Source organism: Balaenoptera acutorostrata, chromosome 3 (assembly GCF_949987535.1).
Source record: "Balaenoptera acutorostrata chromosome 3, mBalAcu1.1, whole genome shotgun sequence".
Lineage (NCBI taxonomy): Eukaryota > Metazoa > Chordata > Mammalia > Artiodactyla > Balaenopteridae > Balaenoptera > Balaenoptera acutorostrata.
In genome coordinates, this window is record NC_080066.1 from 20,492,888 (window position 1) to 20,517,406 (window position 24,519).

The window sequence follows — 24,519 nt, forward strand, 5'->3', positions numbered from 1 at the left end:
TCAATATCATATATACATACATATATATATTCTTTTTCAGATTCGTTTCCATTATGGTTTATTATAGGATATTGAATACAGTTCCCTGTGCTATAGAGCAGGACCTTGTTGTTTATCTATTTTATATATAGTAGTGTATATCCATTAATCCCAAGCTCCTAATTTATCTCTCCCCCACCCCCTTTCCCCTTTGGTAACCATAAATTTGTTTTCCAGGTCTGTGAGTCTATTTCTGTTTTGTAAATAAGTTCATTTGTATCATATTTTAATTCCACATATAAGTGATATCATATGGTATTTGTCTTTCTCTGACCAAAAGTCTTGATTCTTAATCTATGACTTCCTTCCTTTGTAACCCTTAATTGCTAAAACCATATTTCTTTTTTTTTTTTATATACATACACACATATATATGTGTGTGTGTATGTGCAATTCTAGGTAATTTTTTTTAAATTTATTTATTTATCCATCTATGACTGTGTTGGGTCTTCATTTCTGCGCGAGGGCTTTCCCCAGTTGTGGCAAGCGGGGGCCACTCCTCATTGCGGTGCGCGGGCCTCTGACTATCGCGGCCTCTCTTGTTGCGGAGCACAGGCTCCAGACGCGCAGGCTCAGTAATTGTGGCTCACGGGCCCATTCGCTCTGTGGCATGTGGGATCTTCCCACACCAGGGCTCGAACCCGTGTCCCCTGCATTGGCAGGCGGATTCTCAACCACTGCGCCACCAGGGAAGCCCCATATTTCTTCAATTTTGCAAAAGTGATACTGTTTCTATTGCCAGCCGAGGAATTTTTTTAAATAATAAAACTTCAAAGGTAATACAGTCAGCCCGAAAACGGCTATACTTTAGAATATTTTTGCTTACAGTATGTGTATGGAAAATATAGGAAAACTGAGCAAAATTGTTCTTATAAAAAAGAAAACTTGGGGGACTTCCCCGGCGGTCCAGTGGTTCAGACTCTGTGCTTCTAGCATAGATTTATATTAATGGGATATTAATACCACATTATCAATTTTTAAAATATTTTACTTTATTACTGATATATTTATCCCATTCTTTATTATGTGAGTATTTGATTTGGAATTCTTCAAATGGCCTCTTCCTGCAAGGTAATTCAAAATGCTGATCCACGTTGCAGTGGTGATTGAGAGTAAGGTTAAGATACAGAAGACATTTCACGGCTCAAGTTGGAGATGTAACAGGAAACAGACTCGTGAGGTGTAAAGTTAGAAATGTGGAGAGATCTCAACTAAAAAAAAAATCTGGTTTTCCATCTCATTTTGTGCTCAGACTTTTGAAATGTTTTAACTCAAGAAACAGAGAGATCTGAAAAACAAATGACACTGTGCTTTTATTTTCTTTCTAGTTCAATATAAAACACTGATAACCGTTCTCATTAAACAGACCTTTGTAATTTTACTGGTTGACATGCGTGGCACTAAGTTACATGATTTATAAGGCTTGCACTAAGTTACATGATTTATAAGGCTTGGCGAAGGAAGAAAGCATTCACATGTATAGGAATAAAAGGGATGTGAATATTACAGAAACGGTAAATCAGTACACTAATGTACACGTTTAAGATGTGAATCACGAATCTACTGCTGTGGCCAGAACAACCTATACATTGATTCTGAAAGACATTAAAAGTTGCCAGTAAAAGTGGAGAGGGTGTTACAGGGCCCCAGTACTTCCCCCATTTCTGAGAAAAACAGTGTCCCAGCATGAGAATGGTACATGGTAGTGCTCTGCAGCACCAAGCCATGTAAATGTACACAGTTTGCTGATATTTAGTTATACTTCCAGTTATAAGCTTAATTTCAGAATAAGGGAGTGAGTTGGTGACCTCTAGAAATCCAGAAAGTGCCTGATGTTGGGAAGTTCCCGCTATCAAAGTTAAAGTGATCCTTAACTATCACAAATTAATATCATATGACAGCAGGGATTTTTAGAGGCAAGGCTGATGATCAACCAGGGGCTGAAATCCCCATATCAGACACCCAGAGTTAATTAAAAATATTAAGGTATCGCGGCAAGAACAATTTAAGGAAAAAAAAAAAGATACTATGGCAAAGTAGACCACAAATCAATTTCATCGTAACTATAACTCAGCTTAATAATACTGCACTAAAGGATCATACACCCGGAGGTTTATATTTAATAAGACCTATATTTAAGGATAATGGGTAAAATAGTGATCATGAAGAACACAAATCAGGAATAATACAGTTTTGCTATAGTGTTTGGTGAAACACTTTTCACAGTGGCTGGAAAGCAGTACCAGAGATGACATAAATTGAAAATATAGGTAGTCAAGGACTTTGAATAAAAAAGGGAAAATTCATGAAAGTCACATGTGTCAAGAAAATAGGGAGGTAATGTTGAGGTAATCCCTATGCAGCTATAAGTTCAGACTCAAGAACTTTTCCTGGGTATATCCAGTTAACTAGAAAGAGTCGAGTCTGGAAACATCTGGATAAGGACCTAGCTCTACAACCCACACAGGTCTAACAAAATATAACACTATGGTACTTTTAAGGACAAAAGTGACTTGTGGGATTCACGTCTTGATGAACAATTCCTTTGGCTGTTCCATGTATTCTAGATTAACCTCTCCTCTGTCCTCATCAATCCCAACATCTTCGAGGAATACATTCTTTTTGTGGCACCTAATGGAAGGAGGAGAGAGTGGAGGAGGCGAGCCTTTCTTTTTATGGCAGTTTTCTTACAAGGAAGTAGTGTTTCTTCGAAGGGCATCATTTGGTGAAGGTCTTGGCGAGGACTTCTTCATGCTGCTGTAGATGAACACTGCCGATTCCTACAGCAGGTACCGGCAACGCGGGTCGGCTCACCAGACGGAGCTAGCGTTGGAGCAGAAAAGAAATACAATGACATTTGGACTAGATCCGAGCTCTGCTTAGCTCACCCAGGGATGTGCATGTATTTCTCTGTTAAAGTTGTTTAACTAGAAATCACCTTTTTGGAAAATAATGTGTTACATAAAATAGATTGCAGGGAGATCTATGTCACAACTGAAAACTAAATTCCAGGCATGACAAGGTGAGACATATTCTGGAATCTGTCCTATTCTTAGGACAGATTGGTTGGTTTTAGCTGTAGAGTTGGTTTTAGCTGTAGAGTTTCCTAAATTAGAACTATTTACAGGTGAAAATTATTTGAGTGCTGTAAACTGGTATTAAGTGACCTGAGTTTTAATCAAAGCAGAATAGAAAGATAAACAGAAGCACAACTGTTCTTCTCCTTGTTTTCCTCTTCCTAAAACATAACAAAGAATTTGGCCTCCGACGTCTACCAGCTTTGCAGGTGGGCCTGGAATAAGTGTTATTATAAAACCAGCCGGCTCATCGCTCTCCTCCCCCGGGGCGTGGATACTGGCCTTTGGGACAAGAATGCTGAGTAGGCTAATGGGAAAGGTAGACAACAGGTAGGTCTTCTATCTTTTCGAGTATAATCATTGTTTTTGTTTTTGTTTTTAACATGATACTAGTAGGTACACATATACAGCTTGCTAAACACTCAGCAGTTTAGTCTGAAACAGGAGCCTAAAACTAGGTTTTATATTTTAGTTTATCTTTAGAAGCTTTGGACTGATAATAGGGGATAAACCTATTTGTTGGCACTCCAATAGGAGAAAAGGGACACACACAAAACACTGCAAAAGAGAAAGAGCTGTCACCTTGCAGGCCAGTTGCTTTTCAAACCTTGGAGAAACAAAAAACCAAGGACCCATGTTCTGAGGCTCCTCCTGACTCCAAATAAAATCTGTGAAAGAAGAAAGTTCATCTCAGTATCTCAAGTAAATATATTCAGCATACTACACACACAGACACACTATATATGTATGTGTGTGCACATACATACACATACGTATACTATACATGTTATATATGTATATATACACATATACATACATAGTTACATACATACATACATATATATACATACACACACACACACACATATATCCTCAAGTAAATATATTATTACCTTTCCAGTGTAAAGGAAAGGTACATAGTTACATATATCCATATACATATATATACATACACACACACACACACACACACATATATCCTCAAGTAAATATATTATTACCTTTCCAGTGTAAAGGAAAGGTACATAGTTACATATATCCATATACATATATACACACACACACACACACACACACATATATCAAGTAAATATATTATTACCTTTCCAATATGGCACAGTGTTGTCTTTTTTTTTTTGAGAAATGCATAGTCATGTGTCCATCACCACAATCATGATACAGAACAATTCTCTAAACCCCAAATATTCCCTCATCCTGCCCCTTTGTGCTCAGCTCTTCCTCCCACCCCCAACCTCTGGCAACCACTGATCTTTTCTCTATCCCCGAAGTTTTGCCTTTTCCAGAGCATCAGGTAAGTGGAATCACACAGCACACAGCCTTTTGGTTTTGGCTTCTGTGAACTAGCAAAATCCATCAGTGATTCTGCCAATAGCAATAGTTCACTCTCTTTTATTGTTAAGGAGCATGATATTGTAGGGATGCACAATGAGATTGTTTCTTCATTCACCAGTTGAATGATGTTTTGGTTGCTTCCAGCTTGGGGCAATTATGAATAAAGCCACTATAAATATTCACATATGGATTTTTCCTTTCTCTTGAGTAAATACCTAGGAGTGGGACTGCTGGGTGGTAAGGAAACTCTGTGTGCAACTGCAAGAGAAACTGACAAAACTGTTTTCCAGAGTGGCTGTAGGAGTTTGCATTCCCACCAGCAGTGAATGAGGGTCCCGGTTGCTCTGCATCCTGATCAGTCCTTGATATTGTTTTGTTTTCATTTTAGCCATTCTAATAGGTATGTGGCCATATCTCATTTTGGCTTAATTTGCATTTCCCTATCACTAATCATGTTGATGATCTTCTCATATGGGTATTTGCCATCTGGTTCTTTGGTAAAATGACTGTTCAATTCTTTTGCACCTTTTGAAAAACTGGATTATACGTTTTCTCACTGTTGAGTTTTCAGAGCTCTTTAAACATTCTGGAGAGTCCTTTGTCAGATATGGTTTTACAGATATTTTCTCCCAGTTTGTGGCTTCTCTTTTTTATATTCTTTGCAGTGCCTTTTGCAGTGCAAAGGTTTTTCATTTTGGTAAAATCTACTTTTTCTTTTCTGGAACGTGCTTTTGGTGTTATGTCTAAGAACTTCTTGCCTAACCCAAGGTCAGGAAGATTTTCATCCACTTCCTTCTAGAAGTTTTATAGTTTTACATTGAGGTCTATGATCAACTTTGAGTTAATTTCTGTATAAGGTGCACATAGATATCTAATCATGCCAGCCCCATCTGTTGAAAAGGCTTATCTTTTACAATTATACCAGATGTATCATAAACGACTGTATAGCACTGATTCCCTCCAAACTCAAGAAATTCGCTGTCTTATATGAAAGTGGGGGCGAGCGAAAGGGACACCCAAAGGGACACCAAAAAAGACATGGAGACATTGGCTTCAGTTGTATTACTTTCATACCTCCAGATTCCATGAGATTCAACTTTTTAATAACTCTCAGTACTCCCGTACCATCTTTTTATTTGAGATAGTTCAAATAGGTTTCAGGTAACTTAAAACCAAAAAAGCCTAATAAGAAGGACCCTTTACCTCTAACATGTTTGTATTTGCTCATCTCTTCCTGCAGCGAATCCAGTGGGAAAGGGCAGAGTTCTTCCATTCGGATGATAGCAAAGTCATGCTTCCTGGCCTCCAAAGATTCTCTTTGCTTCAGCAGGGCATAGAAATGTTTGCCGCAGCAGAACACTAAACTCTTAACCCTGTTGGGTAGAAAAGGGACAGTGAGGCGGGGGAGAAATATCTTCAAGTAAGAACTGTGGCAGAAGAAAGCGGGAGACCACAGAGATTTAAATGCTTCACCACTGAAGCAGCGGGGGCGTTGTAGTGGGGTTCAGTCATGCTGTGCCCTGGCCAACCTTCTTGAGCAACATATGCCTCCAAAATTCACTCTTCTGTGCATATTCTAACTCCTACCCCATGAACTTAAAGGACTTATATAAGGATACAGAAGATTTGGGTCGCTTGGTTCACTTAACATGAACTAGTTTTCCCACTCACTACAAATCTCCTGCAGAGTATGAAAACAGAGCATCACATCAGATTACTTTTTTGGATCCACAGATGAATCACCAATGACTGGTTTGAATGCTGTTCCTGGTGCCATTTCTTGAAGAGTTGACACAGCTGCCTAAGGAGGGGGAGGGGGAGAAAAAAGCCACAAATCTATCAACCAAGGGAAAGGACCTGAAGATGCTTTTCCTTATCAGGGATCTTTCCCAAGAACTAGTATCAAAATTCTCTCCTGGGACTATAAGTAAACATATGTACTAATAAACAAAATATCTTTCCCAAAAGTATCTGTTCTGTATACTTCAGAATAAAATTATTTTTCTGAGGTTACATAAGATTGCCTTTCGTCTGGTGCCACAATAAATTTTAACAGTCAAAATTCCAGTGTGTGGGGCGTCCCTGGTGGCGCAGTGGTTGAGAATCTGCCTGCCAGTGCAAGGGACACGGGTTCGAGCCCTGGTCCAGGAAGATCCCACATGCTGCAGAACAACTAAGCCCGTGAACCACAACTACTGAGCCTGTGCTCTAGAGCCCAAGAGCCACAACTACTGAGCCCACGCGCCTAAAGCCCGTGCTCCACAACAAGAGAAGCCACTGCAATGAGAAGCCCGCGCACCGCAACGAAGACCCAACGCAGCCAAAAAAAAAAAAAAAAAATTGCAGTGTGATGACTCAACTTTATTATCAATAAAAACTACACCTTAACTTTTTGGAATCAGAAACAACATTTTATAGAATTTATATTGTGAATTGGAATAGCTGAGTTAGGGCAATTATTTCTGTCTTTAGGATTTTGACTATAATTTATAAACGAGGATGGTGGTGTGCTGAATTGGGCGATTGGGATTGACATGTATACACTGATGTGTATAAAATTGATGCCTAATAAGAACCTGCAGTATAAAAAAACAAACAAAACAACTAATACTAAACTTTCATTGGGTTATTTGTATGGAAATATGTTAATATAAATGTTTCAGACATTACATGAAATTTCTAAAAATCTTATATTTGTATTTGTATGGAAATATGTTAATATAAATGTTTCAGACATTACATGAAATTTCTAAAAATCTTATATGTTCTGGTATAATGTTATAAGTAATAATCCTAGTTATTACTTTAAAATGTATATCTCAGAAATAACTAATTTTCTTGTCAACTGCATTATTATGAACTTTCATCAAAAAAAAAAAATTTATAAACGAAACAGAACAAGTAGGAACAACATATGAATATTTCCACGATGAAAAGAAATTTTATTACTGAGCCCAATTTTAAAAACATACTTGGGAATTCCCTGGCAGTCCACTGGTGAGGACTCAGTGCTTTCACTGCCGAGGGCCCAGGTTCAATCCCTGGTTGGGGAACAAAGATCCTACAAGCTGCGTGGTGCAGCAAATAAATACTTGTTGCAAAGAACTTAAAGTAGAAAACTGATGAAGCCAAGGTGAGGGATTTGATCCCTTTTGCTATCATCTAGTTAGTTTCCCTATAGTCTAGTCCCAAATGGGTATATGACATTTAGACTAGGCCATTGAGGGCAGCCATACTGATGCTGGGATACTGTATATAACCTAAAAAATTAATATTAGCTATTCAGCTATGCTTATTAATAAATAATGTGTGATAGAGGCAATCTTTCTCCCTTCTGAACCAGAGCCTTTTGTCAGTCCCCACTTCCTACAGCAGGAATCAAAAGGTTCAGAGTTCAGAGTTCAGAGTTAGGTGGGAAACTGGGGTGGGATTTTGGTACCACTTGACAGACAAACTCCCTGTACCCCTGAGTCATGTTTGCTACATGGCAAGTCATCTCTGAGTGGGCCATGGATAGAGAAGGCTGACTATTTATATTCTGCTAGATCACTTGTACCAATAATCCAATTTTCAGGAAGAAATCAGAATTCAATACTGGTTGTACTGACTTTTCATTAACAAAAGGACTTACATGTTTAATGAAAATATTTGACTACTTAATAAGAGTAGTTTTTCACTTGAAAGTCTATAAGATAGCTGTTGATATTTTTTAAGCTCCCCAAGGAAGGCTTCACTTATTTAATAAGTTGTATATTAGACTTGGGGAGAGGGGTGGAGCATTAGGGCCAGAAAATGAACTCATTTTCAGTTTCAAACAGCAAAAGAAATTCTCAACAAAACTTCTAATAGTTCACTCAATACCTAATAATATACATGCATTATATTTAATATCATTGTACTCCTTTTAGTTATGATTGAGAGAGCAGGTGATAATGTTAGGGTTACAATGAAAGTTGGGTTCAAGAATCCCAGATCAGGACTTCCCTGGTGTTCCAGTGGTTAAGACTCTGCCTTCCAATGCAGGGGGCATGGGTTCGATCCCTGGTCAGGGAACTAGATCCCACATGCCGCAACTAAGACCCAGAGCAAAATTATAGTAACTTTACATTTTGACTTGGCTCCTTTCACATTGCCGTTTCAAAATATCGGTGTCAAGACAGCCCCATCAGAAAGATGGTGTAAAGGGACTGAATTTGTTTGTCTTGAATGTCCCATGATGCTCATGAAACCATCTCAAAATTCACAAGGTTGTTCACAGAGAGAATAAGCAGACCAAACAAATGAACTTTCAGCCACTGGTGAAAGAACTTGAAGTGCATTTCCTCATTATTGACCCCTGAGGCTGGGGTGAGACAGGTGAGGGGCCTGGAGAGCAAAATTTAAGGGGGCGCTCACTCTGGGATCACTCAAGTACCCTTGACCGGCTGTGAGAACCAGGGCCACCTTACTCCCCTCCAAATGCTAGAAACTCCAAAAAAGGCAACAGGTGAAGGCAAATCACTGGCAGCTTCCCTCAACACCCCTCACTTCCAAATACACGTTCTCTAACCTTTGTGAGAAGCACAAGATCATCTCAAACAGCCAAGTCCTAAACGACTTAGTTCACCTCAGCAGTGGCATCCAAATAAATGCAAAGGTTTTTCGAATGTTAATCCTAATTCAGACTCTCATACAAAACTGAAAAAAAATTATAGCAGGTGGGATAAATATATGCTTAGCAGTGTTTCTTATCTTGAACTCTGCCACTTGAAAACTAGCATAGTTGTGTGATTTAAAAAAATATGTGCGCTTAACGCTTAGTTCCAGTAAACCAAGAGAAAATATACTCTTGTAAAGCCAGGTAGTGATAAGCTATATTGTTACAATGTTTGAAATGGAGTCTACCGGTGATAAATCATTTAACAGAAAACGTCTAAATAAAAGTCAATGAATAAAACCACTCATTTTCATCAAAGTACTTTCAATTCCCAACTTGCAACTATCAACACAGCAGTGCTGAGACCATTTGGACTTTGAAACTTTTCCTAAAAGATTATTTCTGCTCAGACTGGGATGGCAGGGTTATAATATTTGCTATGCCTGTCCTTCATGACAATGAAACTGAGAGCGATTTAGATTTCTAGTTATTCTTGAAAGGTTAAAAAAAAGAGAGAAAGAGAGAGACAAAGCAGCGTGGCCAACTAAAACCAAAGAGATGTTTCTGTCATTTGCATCTACAATCAGATACAGAAAAGAGATGAAAATGCAGGGGGGAGAAAAATGACAGGAGGAAAAAGACTAATAACCAGCTTTTTCTACTTACAGGGAGTCTGAGCAACATCTTCGGAGAAGCAAGGATGAGGGGCTTCCTGAAGTTCCGGACCATCTGTCTCCGTAGCAGGTGGAAGTACTGGGCGGGCGTGGAGGGGTGGGCCATGCACATGTTCACGGTATCTCCGTCCACGCCCTCCTCCACGCTGTCACACATCTGGGAGGGAAGTGAGAGGAAGGAGCAGACAGTCGGGTCATCTCACTCCATCCTAAGGGCACAGGCTATCCTACGGGGGACACGGGGCTCTCGATGAGCAGGAGAAGAGATGTGGCTCTTCATTATAGAAAAAGCCCAGAAGGTAAATTTATGACCTGTGAAGAATTCACCAGAGGAGAAGCCTGATGGCTCCCCATCGGCCAAGTCTGTGTGTTTTAATGTGGTTCTTTCCAAACACAGCTGACTGCAGAAAGCATGTGGAGGTGGGGACTTCCCTGGTGGTCCAGTGGTTGGGACTTGGAGCTTTCACTGCCAAGGGCCCGAGTTCTATCCCTGGTCAGGGAACTAAGATCGCACAAGCTGTGTGGCATGACCAAAAAAAATTAAAATTTAAAATTTAAAAAAAAGAAGCGTCTGGAGGAGACTTTTTGAAAAATACAGATGCTGATGACCGTGGAGTGAAGATGTTGGAAGGATGCACGATCCGAATCTCACTCTCCTGATGGGATAAATGTAAGTATAGTTTGTTTTAGAGACAAGAACAAGAACAGCTAACGAGGTTGAAAAACTGAGAGCAAGGAATGAAATCTCAGAAGATCCTGCTGGGACAGAAACTTGAGGCATGGCTCCTAACCCTGATCAAGAAGCAGTACAGAGGAAAGTAAGTGAGTTGACAAAATCCTGAGATTTTTACTGGGCTCCTCCAATTTGGTGACAGGGTGTGAGTGGCACCCTGGGGAAATAAAGGCAAAATCTAGGGCTGAAGCCCCTGCAGAATTCAGTGGAGGCAGATGGGGCTGCCAGGCTTGCCACTTCCAGGGCCAGGACATGCCAAGGAAAGAGAGGCCCATGGAAGGGATACACAGCCTTGACCAGGGAGTGGACCCTTGTATGGGCTTAGCTATTGAATCTCAGAAGGGACACCGGAATTTAGCAAGAAAAACCTTCTGTCCAGCAGAGCTATGTCCTCCCGCGCCATGTCCTCAGGCTTCATGTACTGGAGACTATTCTCAACTGTTGTTCTAAGAAGGTAAATTGGTACCAAATGGGAAGGAAAATTAAGGGGAATTCACCCACACCCCCTCAGGGAAACTATAAGGTTTTTGAAGGATTGCCCTAAATAATCAAAGACAAGATGAAATAAAATGATATAGCAACAATGTAAATATTATACAGCCCCTTATAACTTTTTATAAGGGGTGGGGGGCACAAAAAGAAAGGAACATAGCAGGCAAAAGGCAGCCAATTTTAACAAAAGACATAAGTATTGGCAAGGATGTGGAGAAAAGGGAGCCCTTGTACACTGTTGGTAGGAAAGTAAATTGGTATAGTCACTACGGAAAACAGCATGGAGGCTCCTTAAAAAATCAATAATGGAATTACTGTATGAGCCAGAAATCCCACTTCTGAGTATTTAACCAAAATAACTGAAATCAGGATCTCAAAGAGGTATTAGCACTCCCATGTTCATTGCAACACTACTCATGATAGCCAAGATGTGGAAACAACCTAAATGTTCATCTACGGATGAATGGATAAAGGAAATGTGGTATGTGGTATATAGGTATATTTATCTATGTATGTAATATTACTCAGCCTATTCAAGGAAGGAAATTCTGCAATTTGCAGTTACACAGATAAGCTTTGAGGACGTTATGCTAAGTGAAATACAGATACTGCACAATTCCAGTTATATGAACAATCTAAAATAGTCAAACTCATAGAAGCAGAAAGCAGAGCAGTGGCTGCCAGGGGCGGGGAAGGGGAAATGGAGAGTTGCTAGTCAAGGGGTATAAGGTTTCAGTTATGTAAGATGAATAAGTTCTAGAGATCTGCTGTACAACATAGTAGCTACAGTCAACAGTATTGCAATGCACACTTAAAAATCTGTTAAGAGGGTAGGTCTCATGTTAAGTGTTCTTACCACAATTTTAAAAAACAACGTTTTAAAGGGCAGATAGTCTTAACGACAACACAATAGAATTAGATAAGAAAGGTGAGTGCAATGCCAAGAAAACCAAGTGAGAACCAAACTCTACCATTACAAATCTAATAAATAAATAAGAAACATCAAGAAGCAGAACAGACAGAACAAAAAAGAAATGGCATGAACAAAGAGCTTGAGATAATCACAATGAAAGAAGATGAAGTAAGCAAGTGCTTATATAAACAGCAAACACTCTTCACTTTACATATCGATATTAATTCTTTTGCAGGGCTAAAAATAAAATTAGTAGTGTAAACAAAGAGCTTGAGGTAATCTCAGTGCAAGCACAGGAAACGATAATAATAAAAATAATAAACAGCAAACATATAAATGTCGATTACTGTTCTAAGCATTTACATATATCGACTCTTTACGCCTCACAGTAATCCTATGAAGTAGGTCTGAGAAAATTATTAACATGGACTTGGTAATTTTAATGCATATGTAGATGATCCTTTCAAAACCCTGGCAACTTGGTTCCTTGAACTCCTGTCCTCCAATCACTCTGTCCTCCATCCTACCTCAACAACCCATTTCCATGGCTACATCCTGGTCTCAATGACAGGGATCTCTCCATAAGCTCTACTTTATCCATTCCACTCTGACCACCACTTCCTACCTTTCTAGCTCAATTCCCTTTAACACTTTGACTCCATCAATCCTTCAGCCTCATCAATACCACCAACATATTGATCCTATCACCTTTTCACTGGCCTTCACCCTTCACATCTCCTCCCTCCTCCTTACTTAAGCTAAATTCCATAGTCAATCATTACAATCATTCTTTGGCATACACCCTTAACTCCCTTGACATTTTTTCACTCCAAACGACAAGCCGAGTTAATCTCAACTTTCCATCTGTCCCATTTCTGCACCTATGCAGGGAATGAAGCTGGAGAAAACACACAATCACACTGATGGATGTCACTTTAAAATCTTGACCAAGAATCTTAAGTTGGCCCTCAATGCTCTTAGACTATTACCGTCTATTTCCCTAATTCACTCATTCTCCTCCTCTTCCAGATGACTATTTCACAGCTTTAACCCAGGATCTCCTCCTCCATCATCATTCTCAGCTAATGACCCAAGAGTATCTCCTCAGACCTTCACCACAACATCTACCATGTTCTATCATCTGCACCGTATTCTCTGCCTCTGGTTATTACCATAGATGAACCTGCCATGCTGCTGTCTAGAGTTGATCCAATCCCTTGTGCAGTGGACACCAGCCCATCCTGGTCTCTCAAGGCAATCACTCCAGTCATTCTACTCTCTCTCCTACGTCAATATTTTCTTCTCTACTGGATCATTCCTATCAGCAAACATGCTGTTATTTCTCCTATCTTTAAAACAAAAGCAAAAAGAACGTCTCTTGGTGCAAATTTCCCACTTCCCTGTTCTACTTGCAGCAAAACTTTTCAAAAGAGTTAAACTTTCCTCCTTCCATATACTCCTAATACCACTCCACCTAAACAAACCGCAGTTACCAACCACCAAATGAACCCTTTATTGCTAAATCCAACGGCTAATTCTCAGTCCTATCCTGATTGGCCTTGATACGTCCTCCTTCTTAACATGTATCCTTCACTTGCTTTCTAGGACCTTCCTCCAGCTTCACTGGTTGCTCCTTCTCAGCCTCCTGTGTTCTCCTTCCCTGCAGCCTCTAACTGCTGGTCTATCCCAGGGCTCAGTTTGGGGGCAACTTCTCTTCTCTAACTGTACTCATTCTTTTGATAATTTCATCCAGTCTCATGACTTTAAGTATCATCTAGAAACTGATGACTCCCAAACTGTATCTCTTGCATGCTCGTTTCCTATATTTCTTTGAAAAACTGTAGTTTTGTATTTCACAGCTAGTTCTTTAATTTACCTCCAATTTATTTCTGTAATCTAATTTTTATGAAATGATTTCTCTGTCATTATCTACCAACCAACCAGTTATATACATTTATCTAGCTACTGTTCTATCTACCTATCCAGTAATCTATCACCTTTCTATATATTTTATCTGCCTGTATGCTAAGATAATTAATGATATTCATGTACTTAGGGTGACGTGTACTGATGTCTCCATTTACTTTCAAGTGCATCCAAAAATTATATGGATTTATGGATAGACAGAGGGATGGCAGATGAATAGAAACATGATAAAACAAATATAATAAAATATTAATGGTAGAATGTAGCAAGTGGGCATATGAATATTCTCTGTAAAGTTTTTTCAACTTTTCTGTATGTTTGAAATTTTTCATAATAAGATATTAGAAATATGCATAAAGAGGCATTGGTAATGATTCTTACCAAAAGATAACAATGGTAATTTCTGGGTTGTTGTTTAACATTTTTTAATGGTCACGAATCATTTTATAAAAATACTATCACTACTTAGATCTGGGGTTGGTCCCTGTATCTCTGTTTATAAAAAGCCCCTAGATGACTCCGATGATCAGCTTGACTCAGAAACTACCGATATTTGCTGCATAAGAAGCACTTTCAGGGACTTCCCTGAGTGGTCCAGTGGGTAAGACTCCACACTCCCAGTTCAGGGGGCCCAGGTTCCATCCCTGGTCGGGGAACTAGATCCCACACGCATGCCGCAACTGAGCCCGCATGCCGCAACTAAAGATCCTGCATGCCGCAACTAAAGATCCTGCCTGCTGCAACTAAAAACCCCGCATGCTGCAACTAACTCCCGGCACAGCCTAAATAAATAAATATTAAAAAAAAGAAGAAAAGAAGCACTTTCATTGCCGTAAAACCGTGACACTAACATGCTTGAGGCATCACATTTCCAAGGAATATTGATTGACATTGCATTAAATCTGTTTCATTCAAATACTACAATGTCTTGTAGTGCAAGGTTCACATTAGGTATTTGCAGGAGGCAGTTCTATTTCAAAGCACCTAGAAAGCAGGGAAACATTTCGTGGAATCCAGAAGGCAGTGGACATACCTGCAAGAAACGCTCTATTCGACAAGATGAGTGCTCTGGTCCAGCCCCGTCGTACCCATGAGGAAGGAGGACCACGATGCCGCTTTGGAGGAGCCACTTGGCCTCACCTGCAAAGCAGCAGTGGGAGTAAGAATGTTACAACGCAGGTGCAGGACAGCCCGGGGCGACTGGGCAGTGAGACACGTTAGTTTGTTGCTGGACCCCCAAAACCATTTTCATTGCACCATTCACTACAGCTAAGCACATTCCCCAGGAGACACAGCCCTCCTGCTGACAGAGGACTTACATGCTCTTCCTGGCAGCTTATTTAACTGCCTGATAGCTGCCATGCCCCAGTGGATGACAGAACAGGCTCCCAGCTCTCGGAGTGGGGGGATGCCGTGGTACACAGGAGTCTCATAAGCAGTTATGGCCCCTTTTCCGTCATTTGTCCCCGTGAGGCTGATGCCACACGTCCACTACACACCCATAGGCCAACACCAACCTCCAGAGATGAACGTGTCAAAGATGATCTGAGCACCGTTGAAGAAATCGCCAAACTGAGCCTCCCAGAGGGGCAGTAGGTTAGGGCTTTCGATGCTCATCCCATACTCAAATCCCAAGACGGCCTCTTCCGACAGTGGGCTGTTGCTTACCTAGGGCAAAGGAGGAGAACAGAACTGTCATGCAGGGAAGATGGGATGTGAATCTGTAAAGGTAAAGCATCATATTGGTACCAACTGCTCAAAAGGGAGGAGGGCCGTGAGGGCAGCTGTGCTTTCATTCATCCCCGCATCCCTTTGGGAGAGGACATCTCCTGCTCTCCATGAGTGATGTGTGTGGGAAAAGTTGGGGCAAACAGAGGAAGACATACAAAAGGTTGGAATATGGGCATTAAAGATTTTCTTGAAGGAGAAGCAAAATTAACTTCTCAGATGCCCCACCTTTGAAGCTGAGAGTAAAACGGTGTCATAAGAGCTTTTTAAAAAATGTCACAGAACAAAGTGGGGGGGGAGGAACTTCCCTGGTGGTCCAGTGGTTAAAAATCTGCCTTCCAATGCAGGGGACGTGGGTTCGATCCCTAGTCGGAGAACTAAGATCCCACACGCCATGGGGCAACTAAGCCCTCGTGCCGCAACTACTGAGCCTGCGCTCTAGAGCCCACGCTCCACAACTAGAGAGAAGCCCACGCGCTGTAACGAAGAGCCCATGTGCTGCAACTAAGACCTGACGCAGTCAAAAATAAATAAATAAATATTTTTAAAAATCTAGAAAAATGGTATAGATGATCTTATTTGCAAAGCAGAAATAGAGACATAGACGTAGAGAACAAATGTATGGATACCACGGGGGAAAGAGGTGGAGAGGGAGGAATTGGGAGACTGGGATTGACATATACACATTATTGGTACTATGTATAAAATAGACAACTAATGAGAACATACTGCATAGCACAGGGAACTCTACCTAATGCACTGTGGTAACCTAAATGGGAGGGAAGTCCAAAAGGGAGGGGATATCTGTATGTGTATGGCTGATTCATTTTCTTGTGCAGTGGAGGTTAACACAACATTGTAAAGCAACCATACTCCAATAAAAATTAATTAAAAACAAACAAACAAACAAACAAAGGGGGGGAAAGTTACTTGAAAAAGGCCTACCTTTTGGAATCCATTTTTCTAATATCCTGTTTGCATGATAAAGCAAAAGAATCATCACCATATGTTAAGATTAAAAAAGCAGAACATAAAATTACATCTCTGAAGAGGCTAAAGAGATGTGACAGTTCAAGGCAGCACAACTCTGAACTGGGTTTGTGGACCAGATGTCTTCATGTCTCAGTGTTAACTTCCTCACTTGGATGGTTGCATTGGGGTAATGTAGGAGAACGACCTAGTTTGTAGGAAATACACACGTAGGGCATCAGGCTGGCAACCTGATATTTCCATCTGGATGGCTCGAATGTCTCAGAATGAGAAAAAGTTCCTTTTGCATTATACATCCAACTTTTTTGTAATTTTGTATTTGTTTCAACATTTTTCTAAAAAAAATTTTAAGTTACTTTTTTTTTTTTTTTTTTTGGCCATGCTGCGAGGCATATGGGATCTTCCCCAACCAGGGATCAAACCCACGTCCCCTGCAGTGGCAGCACGGAGTCCTAACCACTGAACCACCAGGGAAGTCCTTAAGTTACATATTTATAGAATAGTACTTGGCAACAAAAAGGGATAAAATACTGACACATGCTACAACATGGATGGACCTTGAAAACACAATGCTAAGTGAAAGAAGCCAGTCATAAGAAGCCACATATTTATGAGTCTGTTTATATAAAAAGGCCAAAATAGATAAATCAATATAAACAGAAAGTAGATTAGTGGGTTTCAGGGGCTGAGGAAAGGAAGGAATGGGGTGTGACTGCTAATAAGTATGGGTTTCTTTTAGGGGTGATGAAAATGTTCTAAAATTAGATAGTGGTGATGGTTGCACCACTGCATACACTGAAAACCACTTAATTGTACACATTGAAACGTTGAATTCTATGAGTTTTATCTCAATAAAGCTTTTAATAAAAAAAAACTCTGGAAAAAAATTTCATCTCTACTATGATTACAACCATAAAAATGCATGATTTATACGGATAAGCACTCAATGACAACAACAAAAAATGAAAACAGATAATGTATTAGTATGGCAGGATTATGAATAGTTTACCTTTCCTGATTTCTATTTGCTTTCAATTATGATCTTTATAAGACATTAACTTGAAAAGAGACACTATATTTCTCAGATCCATGAGTCTGTTGTCAACGGGATTTGAACTGAGTGCTTTACTTGCACCTCTGCGTCTTCACCTCATTCCCCATCTCTCTTCCTACCCAAGGCTGACACACCCACTCATATTCTAATCCAAACCTTTTCTCTGCTTCTTCACTCGGCTCATCACCAAACTCTTTTCTGAACCTCTCCTCCCTGGCTTTCTCCTCTCAGCAAATGAACAATCAAAAACTTAAAAATAAAACAAGAAAGGACCTCCCTGGGGGTCCAGTGGTTAAGACTCTGTGCTCCCAATGCAGGGGGCACGGCTTCGATCCCTGGTCGGGGAACTAAGATGCCGCATGCCACACGGTGTGGCCAAAAAAATAAATTAAAAAAAAAAACCCAAAAAACAAGGAATATTCCCCTGGCCACTGTTCTCTAGCTCCTGCTTCCTTTAACAGTCAGGCTTCTAGAAAGAATTATCTAATCTAGTTGTCTCTACCTCCTGAACCCCTGTCTACCCTTGTTGTTTTTCCCAGGACCCTATCTGTTCTCATTCTGCTCTCTCTCAGAGAGATTCTCCCACCCCTGTGGTTTCAAACACTCCTGCACCCTGATGACTTCCAAATAGACATCCAAGACCAGATTCCTTCATTAACTCCAGACATACATATCTAATTACCTGAAATATCTATGTCAAAGTTTAATGTCCAAAACTTAGTCCATCATCTTTCCTTACCACACCTGTTCCTCTCTCTTACTCTTTATTTGGGTAAATGCCATCATCATATGCCAGCTGCCCTAGTCAGGGAGCTAGGAGATAACCAGGACTGGTCTTCTTCACTCCCTACACCTACCACTGAGTCCGATAGCTGTTGTTTTCTGACTAGTTCTCAAATCTTGGCCCCATCTCCCCTCTGCACTGCTATTGCCCTAATTCACAGCTCCAGGATTTCCTGCCTAGATGACTGAGAAGCCTCCTTAGAAATTGTCCTAAGTCTCACCCTTCTTCAGCTCAGGCTTCCAAAGTATCATCAGGAGTGCTCTTTCTAACATGGAAAACTGATCACCTGTTCAAAATTCCTCCATGGTTTCTCTTTACATAACACTCAAAGTCTTTCACAACGTGGGTAGTCCTGATTGGCCCGTCTCTTCTTTTACTTCTGTATCCACTTTGCAGCTTAAACTCCAGTCACATGAAGCTATATGTAGTTCCCTGAGCATGAGGTCAGGGCCTCTTACTTCACAGCTTATGTATGCCCTACTGTGTCCACCTACATTTACTAGATTAGGCAATTCCAAATATCCCTCAAGTCCCAGCTCAAATCTGGCCTCCTCTCTAAAGCTCTTCCTTTTAATCCCCAGGTAACCTAGTTGCCCCTTCTCCTATGCATCTATTGTACTTCATATACTTGTATACCCTTATCGACATTAATTTGTTGAATCTATTAATGCTTTCATTTATTCCAAAAATTATTTAAGATGGCCTGTAAATATAGATAATACACAAAATGATAGTTTAAATGTAAGTGGACAGGGAAGTCCCTGGTGGTCCTGTGGTTAGGACATCATGCTTCTTTTGCAGGGGGCATGGGTTCAATCCCTGGTCGGGGAACTAAGATCCCACATGCCGCGCTGTGCAGCCAAAAAAAAAAAGTAGGTGGACAGAAAGAAAATAAATAGATTGACACACCCAACAGGGTTGGGGAAAACATACAACCTGGTAACCTGCTTTCTTGAGGCTGCCATGGCCTCTACCCCTTCCCAGAAGCCATTATTGATAAGGGAAGGTTGATCGGTTGCAGAATTTTCGACGTACACACAATAAAGACGAGCCACTGCTCAGGGAACTACGACTACTCTCAATACCAAGATCAAGCAGGAGTCCCCCCCCCCAGGGTCTTCATATAAAGGACAAAGTGTTAGATAATAAATGAAATCTTTGACAGCATCCCCATAACAGATGTGAGACGTTTACTTGGGGCTTTCTAAATAGCAATATTCAAAATTAATTGATACTATATATCAAATCACAAATCAATAAAAGACATTGGGTGGGGAAAATACAAAATGTTTCAGTATCTAGGTCACCAGTCTAGATACTGATCAAGGAGGGGATTTTAGACTAACTTAAAGAAAAGATGAGCTGCATGTCCTTTAAGTAACTGTCCTGGAAGCTTGCTTTTGACAAAGTGAATTTTTAAAAAAAATATGAGTATTGGGCTTCCCTGGTGGCGCAGCAGTTAAGAATCCGCCTGCCAGCGCAGGGGACATGGGTTCGAGCCCTGGTCTGGGAAGATCCCACATGCAGCGGAGTAACTAAGCCTGTGGGCCACAACTACTGAGCCTGCACTCTAGAGCCCGTGAGCCACAACTACTGAGCCCACGTACCACAACTACTGAAGCCCGTGTGCCTAGAGCCCGTGCTCCACAACAAGAGAAGCCACCGCAATGAGAAGCCCGCACACCGCAACAAAGAGTATCCCCCGCTCGCCGCAACTAGAGAAAGCCCGCGCGCAGCAACAAAGACCCAACGCAGCCAAAAATAAATAAAATAAATAAGTTTATTGAAAAAACAAATAGAGTATCAGTGAACCCAATACTCTCAAACAAATGGCTAGAGTAGGAAAAAAGATGACGCACCACTAATTGTACCTTAAAGGATAATTTCATAAACTCCATGTGCCAGGCACTAGGCTAGTTGTTTGGAGAAACAAAAATGAAAAGACCCAGGACCTGCTCTTGACTCTAATGAATCTAACTCAGCAACTGGCACAGAGAAATACATGGCAATGGATACATTCATCAAGCCCGCTAAACCCTAGGGAATAAAGTAACCTTAAGTCAGTGGGTTTTTTTTTTTAAGTTGGCAAGAAATGTTGGCTTATTATCCACATCTTCGACTCACTTTAATGAATTCAGCAACGAGCAGGTTATATAATCAATTTTGGATTGACAAAATGAACACCCATTTGACATTTACATGATTACAGATAAGTAGCCAGAGTAAAACAGCTCTAGTCTACTCGCTAGTCTGTTACTTCCACTCCAAGTGCATAGACTGGCATTGTCTACCCAGTTGGCATACTTTTATTTCAAAAAGGACTGAACCCAAAGTTTCCGACATCTGTTTCTAGTTGGTCTAAGAAGCCTGTAGCTATAATCACCAGCACCTGAGGTTTATACTAGATAATAAAACAGCCTACCTCTAGAAACCCCTTTTGATTAGGGTCCATATGGTTCAGGGGGATATAGGTGTCATCGGTCTTCTGGCAAACAACCATTGCGTGCCTCTGGCTAAAAGTTCCACGGCCAACATCTTGGCCACTCAGACGGACATTAAAACCTTAAAGCAAGCAAGAAGGAAAAGAAAAAAATCCAGATTCCCATGAATAACCTAAGTAATAATAAGGCCTGTAAGGCCTGGTGACCCTGAATTCTTATACATCAGCTCATCCTGAGAACTGTCCTTAGGACAATAGATTATCCTTCTTAAAATATACCTGTCCTATATTCAAAACTCCGTAGTCTAATTAAGAGTGAAGAGTCATCATTTGTCCTACAATTTTTAAAGGAAAATATCTTTCCAATACATCCAGCACTGAGCCCTTTGTTTCCATAGTCTGTTCGCTGATGAAGATTGTCAACATAACTTATACTAAGATTAAATAATGTTTTCAGGTAAGAAAAGTTAACACGTCTGAGAACCTCTCCAGTCAATAAAAACAATACAAGGTAGTTGTAACTCAAAACTGCAGGCGTCACATATAAGAAATGTCATATAAAGCACCCCCTACCCGTTGTGCAGCTACACAGAAATGTCTTACCTTCAGCAAGTAATGAGCCTAGGGCAAGAGCTTCTGCCGTGGCCCAGTCTAACTTTGTTCCATCCATCACTTTCTCCACTCTGGACTGTAAAATTGAACGGGAGGGGAAAAGAAACTTTTAAGAGTTCCCATCCTTTTTCACACTGAGTTCAAAAAAATGTAAGGCAACAATGGTTAAGAATCAAAAACATAACATTAAGTACAACAGATACTGCAGAAGGAAACATCGGAGTATGACAGCAAGTACATGACATTTGAAAGCAGGCAAAACAAACAGGCACTCTGGTGAGTAGTTAACGCGGCAGATGGATGGGAGGAGGAGACATCAGAGAGGGGGAGAGAGGAACGGCACTGGTAATATTCTATGTCTTCAGCCTGATGGTGAGCACACAGATTGTTTTAATACTCTCTACACCTATAACAGAAACTTACAAACGAAGTTAGTGTTTTAAAAATAATCCAGAGTTCATCGTGTCTTCATCCAGGTTCAAGAAAGATGAAGACCTATATCTCCTTGCTCTCCTCCTGCTTTTAGCGCTGAAAGTCCCACGTTCCAGGAAACTACAGGCAAACCATGACAGTTTGTCAATCCATCCTTAACATGAGACAACATGTAAAACCTCAACACGCTTAAGGGTGTAAATGGTTGCCTTTCGGGAGTACGTGTGCTGCTTTTTATTTATTTTATTTAAGCCAAACCCTGAGCACCTTCCTCAAAATGAAAGTGTCTTCTGCTCACTGCTCAGAAAAACCAAAAAGGGCATTCCTGTATGGCTGTGTTATTAATAATGTGCATGCAGTACCTGTATATATAATGTATTAATGAATGACTGAAAGAATAAGTGGAGGAAAAATAGAAGTAGACAAAATTTGAGTTAATTGACGATCAGTACCAAAATACTGCTAGGATTGGTTCACGATAAATATTTGCCAAGTGCATTCGCCAACCAACAAGACCAGACCAACACCAATTCCTTGCTGTGAGAGATGGACAAACAATACCCAGAGATTCCCGGGCTCCCTACCTGCACGTGCATCTTCAGAAGGTGACTGTGCATTTGGAGCTCCTCTGGCACCTCCACAGACTTCCTGCCAATAAACCGCAGGAGGTCAAGGGGCACACCTGTGTTCCAGGTGGTGATGCAAGCTTCTGGCTGAACCAGGCCCTGCCAGTGGGCCTGCAGGTTCGTGGCAGGGGGGCTGTAGTGCGCCATGTTAGTTAAATGGCCATTTAACTTCGCGTAGTAGGAGGCTTTGATTTCCGATACCTCCTCCTGGGTCATGAGTCCATTGGCCATAAGGTACTCTGCATACGTGTCGGGGATGCTCTTCCGGGCTCTATCCAAGGAAAAGGGAAACAAAAATCAATATGATTTGTAAAAATCAAAGAGACAGATACAGGAATTCCCTGGCGGTCCAGTGGTTAAGACTCGGGGTCTCACTGCCGTGGACCCGGATTCGATCCCTGGTCGGGGAACTAAGATCCCACAAGCCATGCAATGCGGCCAAAAAAAAAAAAAAAAAAAAAGGAGAGACAGAAACAGTTATTGTCAAAGGTATTCTGGAGTGTCATCCCTATAAAAATGCACACGGGAAATGTTTTGGGACTAGATAGAGGGGGTGCTTGTACAACATTGGGAATGCACTAATTCACACTGAATTGTTCACTTTAAAATGGTCCATTTTAGGGAATTCCCTGGCGGTCCAGTGGTTAAGACTCCACACTTCCACTGCAGGGGGCACGGGTTCGATCCCTGGTCGGGGAGCTAAGATCTCATGCGCCCCGTGGTGTAGCCAAAAAATAAAAGGTCCATTTTATGTCATGTGACTTTCACTCCAATAAATTTGTTTTTTAAAGGCAGTGGTGAGTAACCACCTCTTCCAGGCAAGCAAGTGAAAACAAGCAAGTGAAATTTATCTATTTTTTTCTTTTTTAAAATTTATTTATTTATTTGTTTTTGGCTGCGTTGGGTTGCATTGCTGTGTGCGGGCCTTCTCTAGTTGCAGTGAGCGGGGGCTACTCTTTGTTGCGGTGCGCGGGCTTCTCATCCCAGTGGCTTCTCTTGTTGCGGAGCACGGGCTCTAGGAGCATGGGCTTGAGTAGTTGTGGCACACGGGCTTCAGTAGGTGTGGCTCTAGAGCGCAGGCTCAGTAGTTGTGGTGCATGGGCTTAGTTGCTCCACTGCATGTGGGATCTTCCTGGACCAGAGCTCAAACCCGTGTCCCCTGCATTGGCAGGTGGATTCTTAACCACTGTGCCACCAGGGAAGCCCACAAATTTATCTTTATAAGCTTTTGTCTACAGTCAGGCAGAAGTAATGAGTAGTAGAGTTTTCTTACAAACCGTTAATTCTGGACAGTTATTTACAAGGCTGACTTATATTGTCTACCTATTCTGCATCCCTTTACTTCAAAAAGGATTGAACCTAAAGTTGCCGACATCTGTTTCAGGTTGCTTGAAGAAGCCTGTAACTATTCAGCATCTGGGTTTTACAACAATAGAAATAACGATGATGCTACTCTGCATTTGCTTAATACTTTAAACTTCCAAGTCTGGTCACATTGATCATCATATTTAATCCTGAAAAAAGTGAGAGGTAGACAGGATATATTTTTAAAAGCAGGGTCCTGAGTCACATCAAGTCATTCAGGTGCTAAGTTCAAGGCTAAATGGAGAAACCAGATTTGTTCTTCCAAGGGCAGTCTGCTACCTACGACCAGAAAGGCCCATAAAATGTCACCAAGTTTATTCCTCTGTTTTAATTTATGTCTATGAGGAAATAAAGCAGGAAAGAGGGATCTACTTTACTTTCTAGCATCTGAAAAGGAAATCCTGGGACTTCCCTGGTGGTCCAGTGGCTAAGACTCTGTCTTCCCAATGCAGGGGGCCCGGGTTCGATCCCTGGTCCGGGAACTAGATCCTGCGTGCCACAACCAAGACCCGGTGCAGCCAAATAAATAAATACATAAATAAATAGGAAATCCCAAAGTAACACACTTATCTCCATCACGTGAACCTTCTGACTTGGCACTGTCCCACGGAAATATAACGCAAGCCAATGTGTAATTTCAAATTT

The 24,519-nt window shown here is 40.9% G+C and overlaps 1 protein-coding gene across 2 annotated transcripts in view; it reads right to left on the minus strand.

Moving 5' to 3' along the window:
- Nucleotides 1–1,328: 1,328 nt before the first annotated feature.
- The window catches only part of DHTKD1 (dehydrogenase E1 and transketolase domain containing 1), a 57,908-nt gene continuing 34,717 nt past the window's right edge, over nt 1,329–24,519 (minus strand). For both annotated transcript variants that reach the window (XM_028162925.2, XM_007167415.2), the window contains 10 exons: nt 22,468–22,780; nt 21,443–21,527; nt 20,822–20,961; nt 15,361–15,511; nt 14,877–14,983; nt 9,772–9,936; nt 6,188–6,270; nt 5,673–5,842; nt 3,699–3,784; nt 1,329–2,862 (listed from right to left, as the gene is read on the minus strand). In XM_028162925.2, coding sequence (XP_028018726.2) covers nt 2,758–2,862; nt 3,699–3,784; nt 5,673–5,842; nt 6,188–6,270; nt 9,772–9,936; nt 14,877–14,983; nt 15,361–15,511; nt 20,822–20,961; nt 21,443–21,527; nt 22,468–22,780 — 1,405 coding nt within the window. In that variant the 3' untranslated portion in view covers nt 1,329–2,757. The remainder of the gene's footprint in view (nt 2,863–3,698; nt 3,785–5,672; nt 5,843–6,187; nt 6,271–9,771; nt 9,937–14,876; nt 14,984–15,360; nt 15,512–20,821; nt 20,962–21,442; nt 21,528–22,467; nt 22,781–24,519) is intronic.